At 48.6% G+C, this 21,454-nt stretch overlaps 2 protein-coding genes across 26 annotated transcripts in view; one reads left to right on the top strand and one right to left on the bottom strand.

Moving 5' to 3' along the window:
• Nucleotides 1–14,070, top strand: part of MEP1A (meprin A subunit alpha) — a 35,621-nt gene extending 21,551 nt beyond the window's left edge. For 3 of the 4 annotated variants that reach the window (XM_083730277.1, XM_083730276.1, XM_083730275.1), the window contains exons 12-14: nucleotides 9,257–9,430; nucleotides 10,488–10,680; nucleotides 13,668–14,070. In XM_083730277.1, coding sequence (XP_083586403.1) covers nucleotides 9,257–9,430; nucleotides 10,488–10,680; nucleotides 13,668–13,806 — 506 coding nt within the window. In that variant the 3' untranslated portion in view covers nucleotides 13,807–14,070. The remainder of the gene's footprint in view (nucleotides 1–9,256; nucleotides 9,431–10,487; nucleotides 10,681–13,667) is intronic. The other variant, XM_083730278.1, reaches the window with a different exon arrangement.
• A 1,091-nt stretch (nucleotides 14,071–15,161) lies between these two features.
• Nucleotides 15,162–21,454, bottom strand: part of ADGRF5 (adhesion G protein-coupled receptor F5) — a 53,260-nt gene continuing 46,967 nt past the window's right edge. For all 22 annotated transcript variants that reach the window (XM_083729934.1, XM_083729953.1, XM_083729947.1 and 19 more), the window contains 2 exons: nucleotides 18,155–18,239; nucleotides 15,162–16,965 (listed from right to left, as the gene is read on the bottom strand). In XM_083729934.1, the coding sequence (XP_083586060.1) occupies nucleotides 16,883–16,965; nucleotides 18,155–18,239 (168 nt within the window). In that variant the 3' untranslated portion in view covers nucleotides 15,162–16,882. The remainder of the gene's footprint in view (nucleotides 16,966–18,154; nucleotides 18,240–21,454) is intronic.

The following is a 21,454-nucleotide window of genomic DNA, read 5'->3' as shown; positions in this document are numbered from 1 at the left end:
GGGAAAAGCCAGAAGCCATGGCTAACCAGGCAGCTGTGCTGTTGGCATTGGCCCAGGAGAACCAGGCCTTGACTCACACCGTGCAGCAGCTCAGCGATGCGGTTACGGCACTTCAGCAGCGGTTGGACGCCCTACCGGCTCCTGTGGCCAACGCCCCAGCTCCAGGTAACTACCCAGTGGCCTTGCCAGAGAAATTTGATGGGGCCCCGGCCAGCTTTCCCATGTTCCTCGCCCAGGCCAAGTTGTATATTCAGGGGCGAGCCCGGAACTTCCCTGACGACCGCACCAAGGTGTACTTTTTGATCAGTTTGTTAAAGAACCAGGCAGCCAAGTGGGCATTGCCGCTGCTCAGGCAAGACTCCCCCTTGCTGACAGACTATATGGAGTTTTGCAGCCATTTGGAGGCCGCATTTGGCAACCCCCAGAAGGAGAGTCAAGCCAACCGGGCAATTAGGCGTTTGAAACAGGGCAAGTCCACTGCGGCCGCCTACACCATGGAATTTCGGCTGTTGGCGCAATACTTGTCTTGGAATGACTCTGCACTTCGGGACCAGTATCTTGAGGGACTGTCGGACAAGATACTGGACCAGTTGGCCATGATGGATCGTCCCACCACGCTGGAAGCCCTTATTCAGCAGAGCCTGCAGATAGACGATCGGTTGGAGGACCGTCGCCAGGCCCGGGACCGCCAGCACCCCCGGCTCCTGGCTCCAGTCCTTCCCAGCAGGTCCAAGCCCATAGCCGAGTTGCCGGACGAGCCAACGCAGCTCGGGGCTGTGCGACCTCGCCTCTCCCCCTCGGAGAAGGGGTGGACATTACACCTGATCCTGTCCCGAGAAGATGCCAGTCACAGGAAAACCGCCAACCTCGGTAGCTGAAGGCCCTAGCAACCTGGGGTCCCAAACCATGCAAGAGGGGCCAGTGGAATTGTGACATCTCATGGTTCCGGTGCGTCTCTACCCTCCAGGTGGGCCCTGGATTCTTACCCATGCTCTGGTAGATTCGGGGGCAACCCACTCCTAAATGGATGCTGCCTTTGCCGCTCATCATCAGGTGCCACTTCAGAACAAGCCAGAACCGGTACAGGTGGAGGCAATTGACGGACGGCTCCTGCGTTCGGGTGCTGTCACTCGGGAGACCCAGCCCTTGGTCCTGTGTCTCCAGCAGCACCAGGAGGTGCGAACTTTGGACATTGCCTCCATGCCCCGGTTCCCCCTAGTACTCGGGATGGACTGGCTGAAGGCTCACAATGTTCAGATTGACTGGGTCAAACGGACTGTGCACTTCCCAGACCCATGTTCCCATGCTCAGTCCGAGATGCTAGCAGCCGCACCCACTGAGGAGGCAGCACCCACGCTCCCAGCCGTGTACCGGGACTACCAAGACGTGTTCGAGGAACGGGGGGCAGACCAGCTGCCGCCGCATCGGCCTTTTGACTGCGGCATAGACCTCCAGCCCGGAGCGCCCCTACCGGTGAGTCGCTTATACTCTTTAACAGAGCCAGAGCGCAAAGCTTTGCAGGACTTCCTGCGCAAGAACCTGGAGCGTGGTTTCATTAGGCCTTCTAACTCGCCCACCGCTGCGCCAGTGCTCTTTGTTAAGAAGAAATGTGGGGAGCTTCGCCTTTGCCATGATTACCGGGCCCTGAACAAAATTACCATCCCAGACCGGTACCCCTTGCCCCTTATTTCGGAGTTGCTGGAGCGGGTGCAAGGGGCGCAGGTGTTCACCAAGCTAGACCTCCAGGGGGCCTACAATTTAATTCTGATTCGAGCCGGGGATGAGTGGAAGACAGCATTCGGGACCTGGTACGGGCAGTTCGAATACCTGGTTATGCCCTTCGGATTATGCAACGTGCCCGCTGGCTGTGTTCTAACGGTACATCAACCACGTGTTCCAGGACTTGCTAGACAAGTACGTGGTGGTGTACTTGGATGACATTCTGGTTTTCTCCCGTGACCCAGCTCGCCAGGAGGGTCATGTCCGGACCGTGCTGCAGCGCTTGCGGGAGCACCGCCTGTATGTGAAGCTCAGCAAGTGCGAGTTCCATCAGCGGTCAGTGGACTTCCTTGGTCACCGACTCTCTCCAGATGGGGTGCAGATGGATCCTGGGAAGGTGGCAGTGGTTCGGGAATGGGCGGCACCTCGGAACCGCAAGGACCTACAGCGTTTCCTGGGGTTCGCCAACTACTACCGGACCTTCATTGCAGATTATGCTCATCGCACCACCCCGTTGACCCGGCTACTGCGCCCCAAGACGCTGTTTTCCTGGGACAAGGAGGCAGAGGAGGCGTTTCAGGGGTTGAAGGCCTGTTTCCAGAGAGCGTCGATCTTGCAACATCCTGACCCCTCTCGACCCTTTGTGGTGGAGACCGACGCCTCCAGTACGGTTCTCGGTGCCGTCTTGTCTCAGCAGTATGGACCTGATGCACCACTCTTACCCTGCGCCTTCTATTCCCGCCAGCTCCTTCCAGCGGAGCGTAACTATACCGTGTGGGAGCGGGAACTACTGGCCATCAAGGTGGCCTTTGAGGTCTGGTGCCACCATCTTGAGGGGGCACGACACCCGGTGGAGGTGAGAACCGACCACCGGAACCTGGAGTACCTCCAGACCACCCGCAAGCTGAACCAAAGGCAGATCCAGTGGGCGTTGTTCTTTTCCCGGTTCCAGTTCCAGATCCGCTACATCCCTAGCTCCCAAAACCAGAAGGCGGATGCCCTGTCCCGGAAACCTGAAGACAATGCAGACACGGTACAGCAAGCAGTACCCACCACGATCCTACCACCGGCTGCTTTCCTGGCCACCCAGGAGGCTGAGCCAGTGCAGGCTCGGGTGCGGGAACAGCAGCGGGTCGACGCTTGGGCCCAGGAATGACTCCGGGAACTGGCCGAAGGGTCATGCCCTCAGTATCCAGGGCTGGTCTTGCATCAGGGCCTTCTGCTGCACCACGGTCGCCTGTACATCCCGCCAGGGCCACTGCGGGCTGAGGTTCTCCGGATGACCCATGATGCCCCAGCAGCGGGACACTTTGGGCGGTATCGGACCACCCATCTGGTAAGCCGTGAGTTTTGGTGGCCCCGACTGAAGGCTGACGTGGCTCGCTACGTCGCTGGTTGTGATATCTGCCGGCGGGCCAGGGGCCCTACCGGGCGACCCCCTGGCCTACTTCAGCCGTTGCCAGTTCCACCACGTCCTTGGCACACGGTTTCGCTGGACTTTGTAGTGGACTTACCCCCGTCTCGTGGCTGTACCTGCCTTCTAGTTTTCTCCGACCATTTCACTAAGATGGTGCACTGTGCCCCCTGCCCATCCGTACCCTCAGCTAAGGAAACCGCTCAGCTGTACCTTCAGCATGTCTTCCGCTTGCATGGCCTACCTGAGCGTGTGGTGTCCGACCGGGGCGTTCAGTTCACATCCCGGTTCTGGCGAGCATTGCACCAGACCCTTGGGACAGAGGTCTGTTTCTCATCAGCCTACCACCCACAGACCGATGGCCAGACGGAATGGGCGAACGCGGTGCTGGAGCAGTACCTCCGGTGTTACTGCAGCTACCAGCAGGATGACTGGGTCGACCACCTAGCATTGGCGGAGTTCATCTACAACAACGCGGTGAATGCGTCCACCCAGCAGACCCCATTCCAGGCCAGTTACGGTTATCATCCACGGCTTTTTCCGGATGTGCTGCTGGCATCCGCGGTCCCTGCAGTGACGGAGTGGCTTCAGGAGCTCCAGTCCCAGCAACAGCTATTGATGGAGCAACTGCGCCAGGCCAAGGAGGCGTACAAGGCCCAGGCCGACCGCCACCGCCAGGTGGGGCCGGAACTCCATGTTGGTGACCTGGTATGGCTCTCCACTCGCCACCTCCACCCCTTTCGACCTTCGCGGAAGCTGGACACCCGTTTCACCAGCCCGTTTCCTATCGTGGACCAGGTCTCGCCTGTGGCATTCCATCTCCGGTTGCCCGCAACCCTGAAGGTTCACCCGGTATTCCACAGGTCCCTTCTGAGTCTGGTGGCCCCACCCGATGAGTTCCACCTGCTGGACCAGCACATCTATCCAAGTTTTACTGGTGTAACATACCATCTATATAACATTTTCATAACATTTTCTTTTATTGTAGTACATGCAGTAAATTTCATTCTTTCTTTCCACAATCTTATCCAATCATCAAATTGAATATTATAACCAAAGTCTTTGGCCCACTGAATCATTGCAACTTTAACCTCTTCATCCTTAGTATCCCACTCAAGTAGTAATTTATACATTTTGATAAAATTTTAACATCATTATTCACAATTTCTTTTTGAAATCTAGATTTTTCATGTTGGAAACCTCTTTCCAGCATCTCTTTTTTAAACATCGCATTCAGTTGGAAGTAGTGTAACCAATCAAACACATATTCTTTAACTTCGTCATATGGTTTCAATTTCCATTTATTTCCTTCTTTTATGATTAAATTCTCATATGTAATCCAACTCCCCTTCATATTGATCTTCTTAACACTCATTACCTCCAATGGCGACAGCCAATATGGAGTTTTAAACTCTAACAAATTTTTGTACCTATTCCATACTTCAATAAGCGGACCTCGGGAAATGTGATTTTCAAAACCTTTATGCACTCTTTCTTTCTCATACCATAAGCCTCACTCGTTCTTTCATCTGATTCATCTCCTGCAGCTTTCCCACCAAATTTCTTCTCAAGGCAGCATGATAAAGTTAAAACCAACACAAGGGCTTAGCAAAGGAGGGTATTTTTTTCTCCCAGCTAGAAAACTCTCTCTGGAATTCAAGATAGTGCTAAGTGGCGTATGATAAGGTTGCCAGACGTCCCCCTTTCCCAGGCACAGTCCCCGGAATTACAAATCAGTCCCCTGACAAAATCCATCTATTTAGCAGGAAATTGAACAGTGTCCCCGGATTTATTGAAAAAAATCTGGTACCCTTAGGGTATGAGCCTGTGAAGATGGGAATGCAGGACAGCTCTGCTTTGAAAAACTGTTGGTGGTTGTCATGTGTTTCCTTTTGAAAGAGAGCTGGCTTCTGGTGTCACAGGGAAGGCACTCAAACGGAAGGCCCGCCAAATTTCTGTTGGAGTTCAGAACTTAACGGGTTAAGTTGTTCTGATGATGCCTCAACATTCTGACGTCAGGATTCAAAGGTGGGAGGAGATTTCTCTGTTCCTCTTTGTCGTTGAGGGAGAAGGAAGCAGTTTGCCATGGCTGCGAGAAGTCCAGGAGTGTATTTCTGAGAAATGTCGCAATAAAGGACTGTAAATGACAAACAAGTTCTTGGTGTGTTTGTCTGAAGCTAAGCGACAGCTTTTGCCGCTGTGTTTTACTCTGCAAGGCGTGACGGAAAGGAGCAGAATCGCCGCAGCTCTGAGGAAGCGCACTGGACGGCTGTAAAGAGTTAATTGAGATCGTAAAGCAATTAGCTTCGTCACGCCTAATTAAGCTAATTAAGCTAATAGGTTATGGAACTGATTACCGCTTGTAAAGCTGTTGCTGGAGGTCTGCTGGAATGCTTTGAAGTCTGCGTTCTGAGGCAGGGAAGCTGGCCGGAGGCGGAGGTCTGCGTTCTGTGTTTTTGCCTGCTTCTAAGAGGCAAGAGTTGCTGAGAGCTGAGAGCTGAGAGCAGCTGGGAATCGTTTCTCCATGGACGGGTGCTGGAAAAGCTGGTGATACGTGAGTACGGCTTGGGGCACCTTGGGAGAACATGGCGGAAGGCCACGATTCATACTCCGTCCCTTTTGAAAAATTGGACGGCAAAAATTGGCAAGAATACAGCAGGAGGCTGAAGGCATGGCTGGTAGCGAAGGGGCTGTGGGAGGCTGTCCAGGGGCCCCCACTACCCACACCAGGGGCTGGAGTTACAGCGGCTGACATACAGAATGCTCATGCTTGTCAGAGGAGAAATCAAAGAGCCCTGGGAGCTATTGTGCTTAGCTTGGATGGCTCACAGCTGCCTTTGGTAGAGGGGCTGGAGAATGCATGTGAGGCCTATCAAGCGTTGGAAAGGGTGCACCACAGAACCTCTGCTGGGGCAAAGATACACACCACCAGACGCTTGTTTGAGATGAAGTTACGTCCTGGGGATAGTATCAGGAAGCATGTAACTGATATGCTGGCTGTGTTTAACCAGCTGAGACTGTTACAAGTCAACTTTTCAGAGGAGCTGAAAGTGTACATTTTGCTCAGCTCTCTGGACAAGAGTTATGACAATCTGTGTCTAACTCTGGAATCGATGGATCCCCAAAATTTGACTCTGAATTACGTGGCGGGACGTTTACAGGATGAAGAAGAACGACACCAGAAAGAGGGCAGAGCTGGCACCGGGAGCTCTGGGTGTAAGGGCGGAGCCAAGCCGGCGGAGTGCACGGTCCAGGCTTTTTCCGTTCGTCGTTGTTACATCTGTAATTCGACGGAACATCTGCGTCGCAATTGCCCCCACCGGAGCAGAGAGATAAGGCAGGATGTTGCCAAGGTCACTTCACATGGGAACCAGCCGGGTTTCCATGGCAACCAGTCTGGCAAGGGAGGCAGGCGTGGGACTGAGCCAGGTGGACGTGCTAAACGCGAGGAAGAAGCTTATCAGCTGACAGCCAGTCTGGCATTGTTTGAGGACAGCTGTGAGAGAGACACTGAGCTTTGCTTTGTAATAGACTCTGCAGCTAATCGCAATTTGATTCCAGAGACCCCTGCTGTTGAGATGTGGAATTGCAAGGCAGTTCCAGCTGGGAAAACTGTACTTTTCGCAAATGAACAAAAAAGAAATGTAACTAATGTTGCAACAATGTTTCTTTCTGTTTTGCAGGAGCAGGTGGAATTTTGCACCGTCCCAGGGATGCATCACTGTCTTTTGTCTGTGCCTTATTTGTTAAAAAAGGGGTTTAAGGTTTGTTTTGAGAATGGTGTCTGCACAATCTACAAAGGAGGGAAACAGCTTGTCAAAGTTAAAAAGGGGCAGAATGATCTTTTCATTCTTAAAACGTCTCTGGAGGGTGAGGGGAAGGTTGAGAGTGCACAAGCACTGCGTGCTACAGTTCCCACTCATGTGTCATGTGCCTGTGTTTGGCATAGAAAGACAGCTCATGGTTCTCTAGAAGAACTACAGGTGCTACCTGAGGTCTCCAAAGGCTGTAAGATTAAAGAATGTGGAAGTGCCATAAATTGTGAAACTTGCAGACAGGCTAAGGTAAAGGGGTGCAGTTACCCAAAGGTGGAGAGGGTAACCACAAAACCTTTTGATCTTGTACACATAGATCTGTTAGGTCCCGTAAAGGAACCAAGTCTGGGAGGGGCCAGGTTTCTGCTGACAATGCAGGATAGTTTTTCGCAGAACACCTGGACTCACGGTCTCAAATCCAAGGAAGATGCAGCACAGCTGATCAAAAGTTGGATTGAGGAGGTGGAACTAAGGTTCTCCACCAGAGTGCAAGCAGTTACCAGTGACAGAGGTGCTCAGTTTACTGGATCTGCTTTGCAGAAATTCTTTCACAAGAAAGGGATACGTCACACAGTGACTTCACCCAATCAGAGGGGGGTGGCAGAGCTTAGGAGTGAGGCTCTGGTTAAGGCTGCACAGGTGATGCTGACAGATTCTGGATTACATCCAAGGTTTTGGTTGGAGGCGGTCGGGTATGTGAGCTTCACCTGGAATTGTACTTACAATTCACTGGTAGGTGACACACCTTTTTGTTTGTTGCATGGCAGGAAACCCCAGATTCATTTTCTGCGGTCGTTTGGTTCAATTGCATCTGTGTCGGTGCCTAAGACTTTGCGAGGGCCAGATGGATCCAAGTTCCAGAAAATGATCTTCTGTGGGTATGAGCCAGCAGCTTGTGCATGGAGGTTTGCGTACCCATCAGGTGATCAGAGTAAGCTGCTGATCAGTAAACACGCTGAGTTCCATGAGCAGGATGAAAGGTCAAAGACTCCTGCCAAGCGTGATGTTCTTTCAGAATGTCTTTCTGATTCGGAGCAGGAAGGTTCTGATGAGGAGGAAGGAGAGGCTGAGTCTGCTGATGACGGTCAGGTCAATGACCAAAGTCAGGAGCAGGATGGGGCATCTCCACAAGTTGTTAAAAGAGAGCCCAAGAGTGAGCCTAGTTCTCCTGTTAGTGTAATGGAGAGGATTCGAAGACGCTTTAAGTCAGAGGGGGAATCCCGTGATGCAGAGGACACACCTACTGACCACCGTGAGTCAGAGGAAGCTCCTGAGTTTGTGCCCAGGCGGTCCAGTCGCACAACGAAGGGTATTCCACCCGAAAGGTATCAGGCCACAGGTCCGTGGGTAAGTTTCGCACAGTGCGAATCTGAGAGGTGTGAGGATGTTCCACAGGTCTTGTCAGAATGTGAGACAAGAGGGGGTGTTGGAGTTCAGAACTTAACGGGTTAAGTTGTTCTGATGATGCCTCAAGATTCTGACGTCAGGATTCGAAGGTGGGAGGAGATTTCTCTGTTCCCCTTTGTCTTTGAGGGAGAAGGAAGCAGTTTGCCATGGCTGCGAGAAGTCCAGGAGTGTATTTCTGAGAAATGTCGCAATAAAGGACTGTAAATGACAAACAAGTTCTTGGTGTGTTTGTCTGAAGCTAAGCGACAGCTTTTGCCGCTGTGTTTTACTCTGCAAGGCGTGACGGAAAGGAGCAGAATCGCCGCAGCTCTGAGGAAGCGCACTGGACGGCTGTAAAGAGCTAATTGAGATCGTAAAGCAATTAGCTTCGTCACGCCTAATTAAGCTAATTAAGCTAATAATTTCTGGTGTCCTGGGCACTCATGGCAAGGCCTCAAGTATCCAGGACCCAGATTACTTTTGGGCTTTAAGTGTCAAAGCCAGCACTTCCAAGTCAGCCTAGAATCTAAGTTGCAATCCTTGCAGCTCCTCACAGAGTGGATCACATGGTCTCTCAGACTGTCAGCTGTCGGGCTGATGCCTCCTGGACCGCCTGAAGTTTCTGAATGCTCTTCAAGGCCTGCGCAGGCAGCATTGCAGTAGTCCAAAGTAGGGCATGTGCACATTGGCAGCTTAAAAGGCAGAGGTTGCTCCCCCCCCCCCCCGCTTTCCAAGTCGCATTTGATAGGAAGCCTCCGAGGGAGGGAGCAAGACGGGAAGCCTGGGGAGGGAAAAGTCCCCGGCTCTGGTGCTCCTGGATACAATCATCACCACTATAGTCAGTAATAGGATTGCCGACTAAATTTAGAATTTGTGTGCAGAGAGCAAACAGTGTTACTGCGTAATTTGTACTATTTTGCAGAAAAAAACGATTCTTCCCGATGGGGAAAGCCTTCTCTTCTGGGGAAATTTGATACTTCATGCAAATGCAGCCGGAGCATGGATCGAGGATGGAGCAAATTTGTGTCGCATGCACACCTAAGAGGAAGGAATTATCTGAAAAATGATGATCTTATTATCTTTGCAGAGTTTGACGGTATGGAAAAAGATTCTATTAGAAGATGGAAAGCAGAGTCTTTTCAGTTTTGACTTATTAAAAACAAAGAACAGAAAGTTATTTTTTCTTAAGTAAGGAAAAGGAAATAACAGTAAAGTATTATTGGGGCTCCATTTGAGCTAAGATTCTACAAAACCTAGCATTCAGTTCCTGGGATTTACTCTGAAGAGTAATAGTAAAAAAGTGTTAGTGAAAAAGTACATAATGTTTTTCATTCATCATTGAGTAGCCACACATCTGGAATTAGCAGAAAGAACCTCCAGGGAATAATAATAATAATAATAATAATAATAATAATAATAATAATAATAATAATTTATTTTTTATACCCTGCCCATCTGGTTGAGTTTCCCCAGCCATTCTGGGCGGCTCCCAATCGAGTGTTAAAAACAATACAGCATTAAATATTAAAAACTTCCCTAAACAGGGCTGCCTTCAGATGTCTTCTAAAAGTCAGATAGTTGCTTATTTTCTTGGCATCTGCTGGGAGGGCGTTCCGCAGGGCAGGCGCCACCACCGAGAAGGCCCTCTGCCTGGTTCCCTGTAACCTCACTTCTCGCAATGAGGGGTAACGCCATACAAGTCTCATTTTTAGAAATTAAGCAATGTGCACCACTCTTCTCATTTATATAGATTTTTATCCAATAGAGTGTGTATTATATATAACAAATGGCTCCAGCTTCTCAATATGTTTGGGTTTCTCTCCACCCACCCTCCGCAACCGAGGACTAGGATTCTTACAAACAGCCACCTAGTATTTCATGAGAAAATTACAATTGTGTATAAAGGTTATTTACTTCTTTTTAGTGCAACATTTGACAAACACATTTAGTTTTAGTCTGCATTGCTCAGCCTAGTTACAATTTTCATTTTGTTTCATTTCATTTTAACCTACTGTAACCCATGCATTCTGGTTTTTTGCTGCTGCTTTAAATAAAATTAAATAAATTAGTAGGTGTAAGTTTTCTTTTTAATTTTGGTTGAAAAATATGTGCCACATTTGTTTGGACCAGTCCTTTCTCTCTTTCTGAGTAAGATTTAACACATCTCAAGAAGACGGAACACATTTTCCCAGAAAAACGGCCTGTGGAACAGAATGACTCCCTGGAACGGAAAAAAAGATCAGCCTCTCTGGAAGACTGGCAGTCCTACCTGAGAGAACAGTGTGACCCAAATCCATGCCAAAATGATGGCATTTGTGTAAAACTAAAAGGAAAAACAAACTGCAGGTATCCTATGTTTTCATGGCATTTTTTTTCTTTCTCATTTATGTGCTACATGATTAGATCACAACAACAACAACAACAACTTCAAAGGTAGCAGGGCCAGGGTGGGAGAGTGCTAGAGTCCTGTCTACTCAAGTTGCATTCCAATCTGTTACCTCCAAAGATGTGGACAGGCTGCTTGGACGAGTGAAACCGACCACCTGTCTCCTTGTTCCTTGCCCTTGGCTTATAAAAGATAGCCGGGAAGGGCTGGGCGAGGGGCTTCGTGGGGTGATGAATGCTTCTCTCTGTGAGGGAGCCTTCCCAGACCCGCTGAAAGAGGTGGTCATTAAACCGCTTCTTAAAAAAAATCTTTAGAACTGGCCAATTTGGCCAACTATCGCCCAGTCTCAAATCTTCCATTCTTGGGCAAGGTGATTGAGTGGGTGGTTGCCGAACAACTCCAAGCACGCCTGGAGGATGCGGACCATTTGGATCCCTTCCAGTCGGGATTCAGGCCTCATCATGGGACTGAAACTGCCTTGGTTGCACTGGTCGATGAACTTCAGCAGGCTAGGAACAAGGGTGAGATCTATTTCCTAGTTCTGGATCTCTCAGCGGCCTTTGATACCATCAACCATAAGATCCTTCTGGACCATCTAGAGGGGCTGGGAGCTGGGGGCACTGTCCTACAGTGGTTCCGCTCCTTCTTCCTGGGTTGTGTCCAGAAAGTGGTGTTGGGGGATGAGTTTTCAGACTCCTAGGCCCTCACCTGTGGGGTCCCTCAGGGTTCCGTCCTCTCCCCCATGCTCTTTAACATCTATATGAAGCCTCTGGGAGAGATCATTAATGGGTTTGGGCTTGGTGTCCATCAATATGCGGATGATACCCGGCTCTATCTCTCTTTCAAATCGGAACCAGTGAAGGCGGTGAAGGTCCTGTGTGAGTGCCTGGAGGTGGTTGGAAGATGGATCACGGCTATCAGATTGAGGTTGAATCCTGACAAGACAGAAGTACTGTTTTGCGGGGACAAGGGGTGGGCAGGTGTGGAGGACTCCCTGGTCCTGAATGCGGTAACTGTGCCCCTGAAGGACCAGGTGCGCAGCCTGGGAGTCATTTTGGACTCACAGCTGTCCATGGAGGTTCAGGTCAATTCTGTGTCCAGGGCAGCGGTCTATCAGCTCCACCTGGTACGCAGGCTGAGACCCTCCCTGCCCACAGACTGTCTGGCCAGAGTGGTGCATGCTCTGGTTATCTCCCTCTTGGACTACTGCAATGCGCTGTATGTGGGGCTACCTTTGAAGGTGACCCAGAAACTACAACTAATCCAGAATGCGACAGCTAGACTGGTGACTGGAAGTGGCCGCCGAGACCACATAACACTGGTCTAGAAAGACCTACATTGGCTCCCAGCACGTTTCCGAGCACAATTCAAAGTGTTGGTTCTGATCTTTAAAGCCCTAAACCGCTTCAGCCTAGTATACCCAAAGGAGCGTCTCCACCCCTATTGTTCACTGAGGTCCAGCTCTGAGGGGCTTCTGGCGGTTCCCTCACTGCAAGAAGTGAGGTTACAGGGAACCACGCAGAGGGCCTTCTCAGTAGTGGCACCCGCCCTGTGGAACGCCCCCCATCAGATGTCAAGGAAATAAACAACTACCTGACTTTCAGAAGACATCTGAAGGCAGCCCTGTTTAGGGAAGTTTTTAATGTTTGATGTTTTCTTGTGTTTTTAATATTCTGTTGGGAGCTGCCCAGAGTAACTGTGAAAACCCAGCCAGATGGACAGGGTATAAATAATATTATATCATCATCATCATCATCATCATCATCATCATCTGTTTTGCCTTTGCTTTTCTTGCAAAAATTCCAGCCCATTGATGTTGCCCTTGGATAGGGAAAGGACTTTGTGCCAGGTGCCTCACCTTTCCTTGAGGGCTGCACTGAGCCGTGGTCCTCTCTCCAAGAGCTGCAAGTGGGCATAGCCAAAGTATAAAAGTGAGCATGGCCAAAAGAAATGTATTATTATTATTATTATTATTATTATTATTATTATTATTACTACTACTATTACTACTACTACTATTATTATACAAATTTGGGCAGAATATTTGGGCACAAAAGCCATTTGTACTGTAGCAGGGGACGCATGGTCAGTAAAAAGCAACAATTATTTTTATTTTTATTTTATTTTTTATTAAGGAACGAAGGAAGAGTCCCAAAACTCCTTTTAGTATCACAAAGGGGATCTATTGGAGCAGTCTGTTTAAAAAAAAAGAATTGCAAGGACCATGGGGGTGGCACATAAAACTTTGTGGCATCACAGGAGCAGTCAGTCATTTAAGGGGGTTTCTTAATTACAAATTTATAGGGGTCTTTGCAAACACACCAAAAGACTTGGCGGGGACTCAGTTACAGCCCCTGGGGTGCCAGTTAGCCCTCCCCCATGCAGAGGAAGGCTACTCTGTGTGTGCTTTGGAAGCATAGGTACAGCTTTTCTCCATGAAGCAATGTCAACAGAAGCTACACCTGTTGAATTTTCTCCTACCTGAGATCTACGGATGAAGGGTGGTATATAAATTTAATAAACAATAACAGTAATAAATAGCATGCAGCTATTAAAGGCCCCAGAACACCACCCTTCAAGCTCTTAATTTAGCATTTACCTCTGTCCCTAAAATCTTGGCAGTCTTTGAAGCGGGCCAACATGGGCAATGGCAATCTGGTTGCTCTGAACATGGAGACATGCATTAGGTCACAGCTCATATTGGGATTATGGTGGGCTGGGCTTTAAGACCAATAAGGGGCAGGGAGGCTAACCTTTCCTTGAGGCAACGAAGCAGCTCCAAACTACCTTCCACTGGGAATTCCTGAACTCACATTAATGTTGTCCCTGAACAGTCTTCAAAGAAGCCTCCTGTTTACACTCTTCATTTGCATTTCAGCTGCTCTAAATTGTCATGGGGAGAAAATCCAAGCTCCAAAATAGACATTTTCCCTTCTTCCGTTTACAGGTGTGCTACAAGCTCCCTCTTCTTCTACACAGGAGTGAGATGCCAGGTGACGCATGTCCATTGGAACACCCTTGGTCTGTTAGCTGCTGGAGCTGTAGCACTAACCATAGTTATGATTTCCTTATTAGTTAGGCAATAGTCTTCCTTTTTCCAGAGTGTAGTTTTACAGTGATTTCATACTTTCCGTGAATTTTGTTGTAATTCCAACTCACCTGAACTCGATCATCTGAATTATGTAAAAGTGATAACATGATCACCTCCTGTCACCTCAGTCATGTGCTCCAAAACTGGAGGCCAAACAGGGAGGTGATAGAAGGTCCCGACTCCTTGTCTTGGTTTAACTTGACATAACAGATAACTGCCCTTAGAATCTCAATGGAGCATTAAACATGACTATGGCCTCTGTTGGAGTTCTGTTGATTTCATTGTGCAAGCAGAGTCTGTGGAGATGCGAGCAGATATTATGTGCCTGGTTTAGAAGGCGGAGGAAACCTCTTCAAAGTTGGCTTTGCATTCTTAGAGCGTTTGCACTGCGCAGTTCTATTCCAGGCATAAGAATGTTGCAGTATCCTTTCTCCTTTCCTCCTAAAATGCTTTGCTGTTGGTTTTTATGGGTGTGTAGTCCTCGGCACCAAAGACAATGGGGAAAGGTTACTTGTGAATTACTTCACAAGTGTTAACTCCAGATTAAAGTTGTGACACAATGTGTGGTACAATAGTTATCTATAGAATGCCAAAGGAATGAAACTGAGTTTCAAACTGAGTACTAGGGATGAAAAAGGTGCCTAGCTCAGTGGTAGAACATCGGCTCTGCATGTAGAAGGCTTCATCGCCACAGCATCTCTAAGCAGAGCAAGGTGAGACCCTTGCCTGAAACCCTAGAGAGCCGCTACCGGTCCATGTGGACAGCACTGGGCAGTACGGACCAGTGGTCTGACTCATTAGAAGGCAGCTTCCTATCATTACAGAAATGGATTCATAAGTTAAAGGCACCTTTTTTAGGTTTTCATCCTTTCAAAAGCTTGTTTTGTTTCTGGTTTGGTTTGCTTAAAAACACACTCTCTGCTTCTCAAAAGAAGGCCTCTTCTCAAACCTTAACCTTTGATACGTGGGTGTGACCCACTTAGAAATAAGCTGCCTGAGAGGCTGTCGTGGAGGCCCTGGACGTTCTGGCATGAGAAAAGTTCACAAGGAGGTAGAAGTCACACAGTGTTTCCAGTATGCCTCCAGTATGGACCAGGAATACAGAGTAGAATAATAATGTTTTCTGGACTCCTACTCCGTCTCGTCTAGTGCCAGTTAAGAGCCGTCTCTGAACGTATCTGTGGAACTGACTGTTCTGGCATGTAGAATGGAACCACCTGAAGCAGCTTCTCCTGTGAACTGCGTACCTCAAGGGGAAACTGCTGGCATGAAACAAAAGCTGGCAAGTAGCAATTCAGCAACTATCTATAGTTGCTGTTTTAAAAGAAATGGTTAACGGAGGGCAAGGTGTTTGTTTAAACATGATGCAAGCACCTTTTATTAAGTATGACCATAAATAAATATATATTTACATGTTTACAGAAAAATTAGAAATTTCCCCTTCATTTTAGTAAAGCAAGGTGTATAACTGGAAATTGTTCTCTACTATAAAAGTAAAGTGCACAACTGACTTGATAGTCCTAGTACTCTTTCCTACTTCATTCAACTTCACTCTTTCCTGTGCAGGTGAGTATAGCCTAGTCTCCTGGTGTCCCATCGGCCCTTGTAGGCGCCACAGGAATCCCCTCCCTCGCCCCCTCAAGGCCTCAAAGCCAGTGTGGTGCAGTGGTTAAGAGTGGTAGTCTCTTGATCTGGGGAACCGGGTTCGCTTCCCCGCTCCTCCACATGCAGCTGCTGGGTGACCTTGGGCCAGTCCCACTTCTCTGAAGTCTCTCAGCCCCACTCACCTTGCAGAGTGTTTGTTGTGGGGGAGGAAGGGAAAGGAGAATGTTAGCCGCTTTGAGACTCCTGAAGGGGAGTGATAAAGCGGGATATCAAATCCAAACTCTTCTTCTCCTGTCCACCTGCCACGCTTTGCTCGGCCTTGGGCTGCTCCTGTAAGCGCAGCCCGCCAGCGGCCTTCAGGAGACAAGCCTGTGCTGCCCAGCACCTGTGGCCTTTGGGCAGTGCCAGGCGCCCCTTTGGAAGCCGGAGGGAGTGAGGAGAGAGGGGAAGAGGGGAGGGGAAGAGGGGAAGCCACAGAGCCTAGGGGGGATTTCTTTTCCATAAAATGCCACTGCAGGGGGCTCTACACTGTGTGGTGGTGGGGGGCTTAATGGTAGTGCAAATTACAATCCAGACTGAGACTCCAACAGGGAGCAAAAGGTGAAAACACATTATGCCCCACATATGAGGGTCCTGATGCACATCAGCCCCTTGGGCTGCCATTTAGTGCTGAAAGCAGCCCAATTCATTTCAGTCAGAACATGTTTCGCATTTTTCAATTGGCTGTTGCAATGCAAATTGCTAGGCTTTGTCTGTGGTGTGTCCGTGTTTGCACATGCGTATCTGAACATCAGTTTTCTTCCAGTGAAGTTGGTATTTTATTGTGCTTTGTGAGAACAAATGCATTGTTTGGCTCAAACTTAACTGTGTTAGCTTCTTGAGCAATTTACTTGTGCTTTGTACTAGCCAGGCCCTCACAACCACCATTTTATAGGAGGGCCCACAACAGTTTTTCTGATTTTCCAGATGTGCCTATATGTATGAAAAGTTTGGGCGGTCCTGCTTCAAACATTGCAAAAAGCACAAAAAACAAACCCACCCAGAAATGCTGCAATCCAGCAAGGAACTCCTTTGAGGGGCCTGGATGCCTGCTTTGCTGTGCTGTATCTCTCACTCTGCCCTGAAAGCCAGAGTGCCCAGTTGCTCTGGCACATCTACTGGTCCCATGACTGCAACAGGGCTGGGGAAAACATGACCATGTGTTGCAGGATTAGCGGGGCTCTGGCACAAGACGGCATTCAGATTCTTATGGTGTTGGGACCCTCATCACTGAATTTCTTCTAGCATCAAGCAGATATTATAATTAACTTTCCAGACAGTGCATGGTATATAAAAGAAATATTTTGTTAAACTAATACGCCACAGTTCTTTACAGCCTATACGAAGTCCATGCTTCCATTATTCACCAATTATTTCCATGCTTATTGCCACATCAGGGGAAAGAGCCCAGAGGTCTTCCAAGCTTCTCAGTTTAGCAAAGAATATGCCTTTGAAGTGCTTTCAGAAGCTGAAGAAGATGCTGGTTCTGTAGAAGAGACTTGATATTTTCCTGCAGGACACAAAGGCAAAGTAATGTTCAAAAAATGTTGTTTCATTATTGGACATGTAAAGCACACACACAAACCCCTGCTCTGCCACTGTCAATGTGGCTGGCTGTGGCCAGAAAGTGCTCTTCTTGCTTGTTTAAGAGAACACAGCATAAAGTTAAACATTACTGCTTGAACAGTGTGCAGGAATAAACCACATTCAATTGCACTGCAATCACCATCGGTTTCGTTGCCGTGTACAGTATGCTTTGCCCTTTCTATCCTCCAGAGTCATATTCACAGAGGAGGGGGCTATCAGTGGCCCCCTAGCCAGGATGGCTCGGCTCTGCCTGCACAGATGGAGACAGCAATGCTCCTGCACACCACTGGCTGGAAACCAGGGGAGGGGAGGGAGCTGCTCTTGGGCTCAGTTTTGCTCCCTGGTTTCCCCCAGGCATCTAGTGGCCACGTGGCAATAGGATGCTGGACTAGCTGGGCAGGGCCTCCTCCAGCAGACTCCCACCTTATGCCTGGCTGAAGAGTGGCTTCGATTAAGGCAGAGCTGTCCCTCTGCTCAGCTCTGGAATGGGGCCGGGTCCCCACAGCCACAGGAAGACCCTGAAATGGGGGGGCGGGTCTTGGGGTAGAGAGAGGATGGCGCTGATCCAGCCTGGGATATGCTGGATTGCAAGTCTGTCTCGCTGCTGTTGAGTGGCAGCATTTGACCTGATCTGTGCCCAGACTCAAGCTCATGCGGCCATCGGGGTCTGTTTAGAGCCCAGGCCCCCTCCTCTTCCTCACTGTTTGCTGCCACTGCAGATACATTGCTGCCCTCTAAGGGTGGGAGTTTGGATTGAACCCTTATTCTGGCAAGAGGGGTTGGGCTGAGCTGTTGAAGGCCATCCAAGACAATGTTGTACATGGGTCTCCATTGTTGAAGTGCAGTCTTTTAGGCACTGTTATCGCAGAGGCCCCCAGCTGCTTTGGAGGCTTGGAAAGCGCCTTCCCCTCATAAAGAACTGAACCATCCGGGCATCACTTCCAGCAAGCAATGCTTTGTGCATCTGGCTTCTACGGCATATCTGGCTGGTTGATGTTTTAGCACAGCAGTTGGCCTTGCAGTGCCTTGAAAAGGCATGAATCAGAAGGCCCAACTTGCAGAAGGACATTTGAAATTGTACAAGGAAGTTGGTTGCTGATTACAAACTGTACCTGTTTTGCCAAACCAGTTGTTTAAAGTTTTTGAGAATGGAGAACTGATGGAAAGCATAGGCGCTGACATGCCTTGGGATGTTGACTGTAAGACACAAGCACATATTAGTGAAGAGCAAGCAGCATTTTCTATAGGACAGGCTTTTATTTTGTCTTAGCTTTAATCTGGCATTTGTGGAAAACCTCAAACTTAAAACTAAGTTAACTAACTTAAAACTAAGGATTGTCAAATTGAGCCCTGAACCAAATCAGGGGGCCCTTGCACAGTCCTCGTGCAAACCATAAGCACAGATAGAAAAGTGTTGGAGACAGCAAACATGTCCCTTGCACCAGAGTATGTATGGCGGAACCATATGGACCACGGAGGGCAGCTGCACTTTTAGCCCCACCCCAAACTTTGTGTTCCTCCCTTTAACTATTCCCCATGGTGCATATGTATCCTGACAAAGTCCAAGGGTCCTGGTCACATGCAGCCCCCGCACACAAACAGGAATTTGCACACACAGCTTTCTATACAACCAAAGAAAAAGGATCCAACGTTGTCTGAAAGCAGCCCCCCCCCCCCTGCACACTGGGGGCTGCCAACAGGGCATTTAAAGGTGTCGTGGTGCTCAGGCCTCTGAGGAGGGCCACTCTGAGCTTGCTAGCTTTCTTTTAAGTATTTAGCAATCTTAGGAAGTTATCAAACAAAACTTGCAGGTCCTCTTCAAGGCAATTTCTGTGAAATGAGACAGACTGGCTGCTCCAATTGATAAGTTGCTCAAGAGTCCTCAAGAGCCGCTAATTTCTCCCCATTTGTAGTGAACGCTTCCTGCTTTTGTCTTACTTTCAAGTTCTTGGACCCTACATGGTTTGCCCTTCCTTTCCCCTAGATGCTAGGATGCATCTTCCATGGGGTGGGTTTGTCTGAGATCAGGTAGTCCCTAGGAATTATTTTCCGCAAGAACTACTACACAATAAGTGTGAATGAATGCTGAATAATCACCCTTCTCCCACCCCCCCAACAAATGTAAATACTTTATAAAAAATGCTAAGGCACATCTCCTGCTTTGTGGTTGTATACTCCTATACTCGTATCCGACTCTTCGTGACCCCATGGACCAGAGCACACCAGGCACTCCTGTCTCCCACTGCCTCCCGCAGTTTGGTCAAACTCATGCTGGTAGCTTCGAAAACACTATCCAACCATCTCGTCCTCTGTCGTCCCCTTCTCCTTGTGCCCTCCATCTTTCCCAACATCAGGGTCTTTTCCAGGGAGTCTTCTCATCTCATGTGGTGGCCAAAGTCTTGGAGCCTCAGCTTCAGGATCTGTCCTTCCAGTGAGCACTCCGGGCTGATTTCCTTAAGAATGGATAGGTTTGATCTTCTTGCAGTCCATGGGACTCTCAAGAGTCTCCTCCAGCACCAGAAATCAAAAGCGTAAATTCTTCGGCGATCAGCCTTCTTTATGGCCCAGCTCTCACTTCCATACATCACTATTGGGAAAACCATAGCTTTAACTATACGGACCTTTGTTGGCAAGGTGATGTCTCTACTTTTTAAGATGCTGTCTAGGTTTGTCATTGCTTTCCTCCCAAGAAGCAGGGGTCTCTTAATTTCGTGGCTGCTGTCACCATTTGCAGTGATCATGGAGCCCAAGAAAGTAAAATCTCTCACTGCCTCCATTTCTTCCCCTTCTATTTGCCAGGAGATGATGGGACCAGTGGCCATGATCTTAGTTTTTTTCATGTTGAGCTTCAGACCATATTTTGCGCTCCTCCCTTTTACCCTCATTAAGAGGTTCTTTAATTGCTTCTCACTTTCTGCCATGAAGGTTGTGTCATCTGCATATCTGAGGTTGTTGATATTTCTTCCAGCAATCTTAATTCCGTCTTGGGATTCATCCAGCCCAGCCTTTCGCATGATGAATTCTGCATATAAGTTAAATAAGCAGGGAGACAATATACAGCCTTGTCATACTCCTTTCCCAATTTTGAACCAATCAGTTGTTCCATATCCAGTTCTAATTGTTTCTTATTGTCCCACATAGAGATTTCTCAGGAGACAGATGAGGTGATCAGGCACTCCCATTTCTTTAAGAACTTGCCATAGTTAGCTGTGGTCAACACAGTCAAAGGCTTTTGCATAGTCAATGAAGCAGAAGTAGAATCATAGAATCATAGAGTTGGAAGAGACCACAAGGGCCATCGAGTCCAACCCCCTGCCAAGCAGGAAACACCACCAGAGCACTCCTGACATATGGTTGTCAAGCCTCTGCTTAAAGACCTCCAAAGGAGACTCCACCACACTCCTTGGCAGCAAATTCCACTGTCGAACAGCTCTTACTGTCAGGAAGTTCTTCCTAATGTTTAGGTGGAATCTTCTTTCTTGTAGTTTGGATCCATTGCTCCGTGTCTGCTTCTCTGGAGCAGCAGAAAACCACCTTTCTCCCTCCTCTATGTGACATCCTTTTATATATTTGAACATGGCTATCATATCACCCCTTAACCTCCTCTTCTCCAGGCTAAACATGCCCAGCTCCCTTAGCCGTTCCTCATAAGGCATCGTTTCCAGGCCTTTGACCATTTTGGTTGCCCTCCTCTGGACACGTTCCAGTTTGTCAGTGTCCTTCTTGAACTGTGGTGCCCAGAACTGGACACAGTACTCCAGGTGAGGTCTGACCAGAGCAGAATACAATGGCACTATTACTTCCCTTGATCTAGATGCTATACTCCTATTGATGCAGCCCAGAATTGCATTGGCTTTTTTAGCTGCCGCGTCACACTGTTGGCTCATGTCAAGTTTGTGGTCAACCAAGACTCCTAGATCCTTTTCACATGTACTGCTCTCAAGCCAGGTGCCACCCATCTTGTATTTGTGCCTCTCATTTTTTTTGCAATACTTTACATTTCTCCCTGTTAAAATTCATCTTGTTTGTTTTGGCCCAGTTCTCTAATCTGTCAAGGTCGTTTTGAAGTGTGATCCTGTCCTCTGGGGTGTTAGCCACCCCTCCCAGTTTGGTGTCATCTGCAAATTTGATCAGGATGCCCTTGAGTCCATCATCCAAGTCGTTGATAAAGATGTTGAATAAGACCAGGCCCAAGACAGAACCCTGTGGCACCCCACTAGTCACTCTTCTCCAGGATGAAGAGGTACCATTGATGAGCACCCTTTGGGTTCGGTCAGTCAGCCAGTTACAAATCCACTGAGTGGTAGCATAGTCAAGTCCGCATTTTACCAGCTTCTTTACAAGAATATCATGGGGCACCTTGTCAAATGCCTTGCTGAAATCAAGGTAGGCTACATCCACTGCGTTGCCTT

This window comes from Podarcis gaigeae, assembly GCF_964106915.1.
Source record: "Podarcis gaigeae genome assembly, chromosome: 3".
NCBI lineage: Eukaryota > Metazoa > Chordata > Lepidosauria > Squamata > Lacertidae > Podarcis > Podarcis gaigeae.
This window is presented reverse-complemented; position numbering and strand designations above follow the sequence as displayed.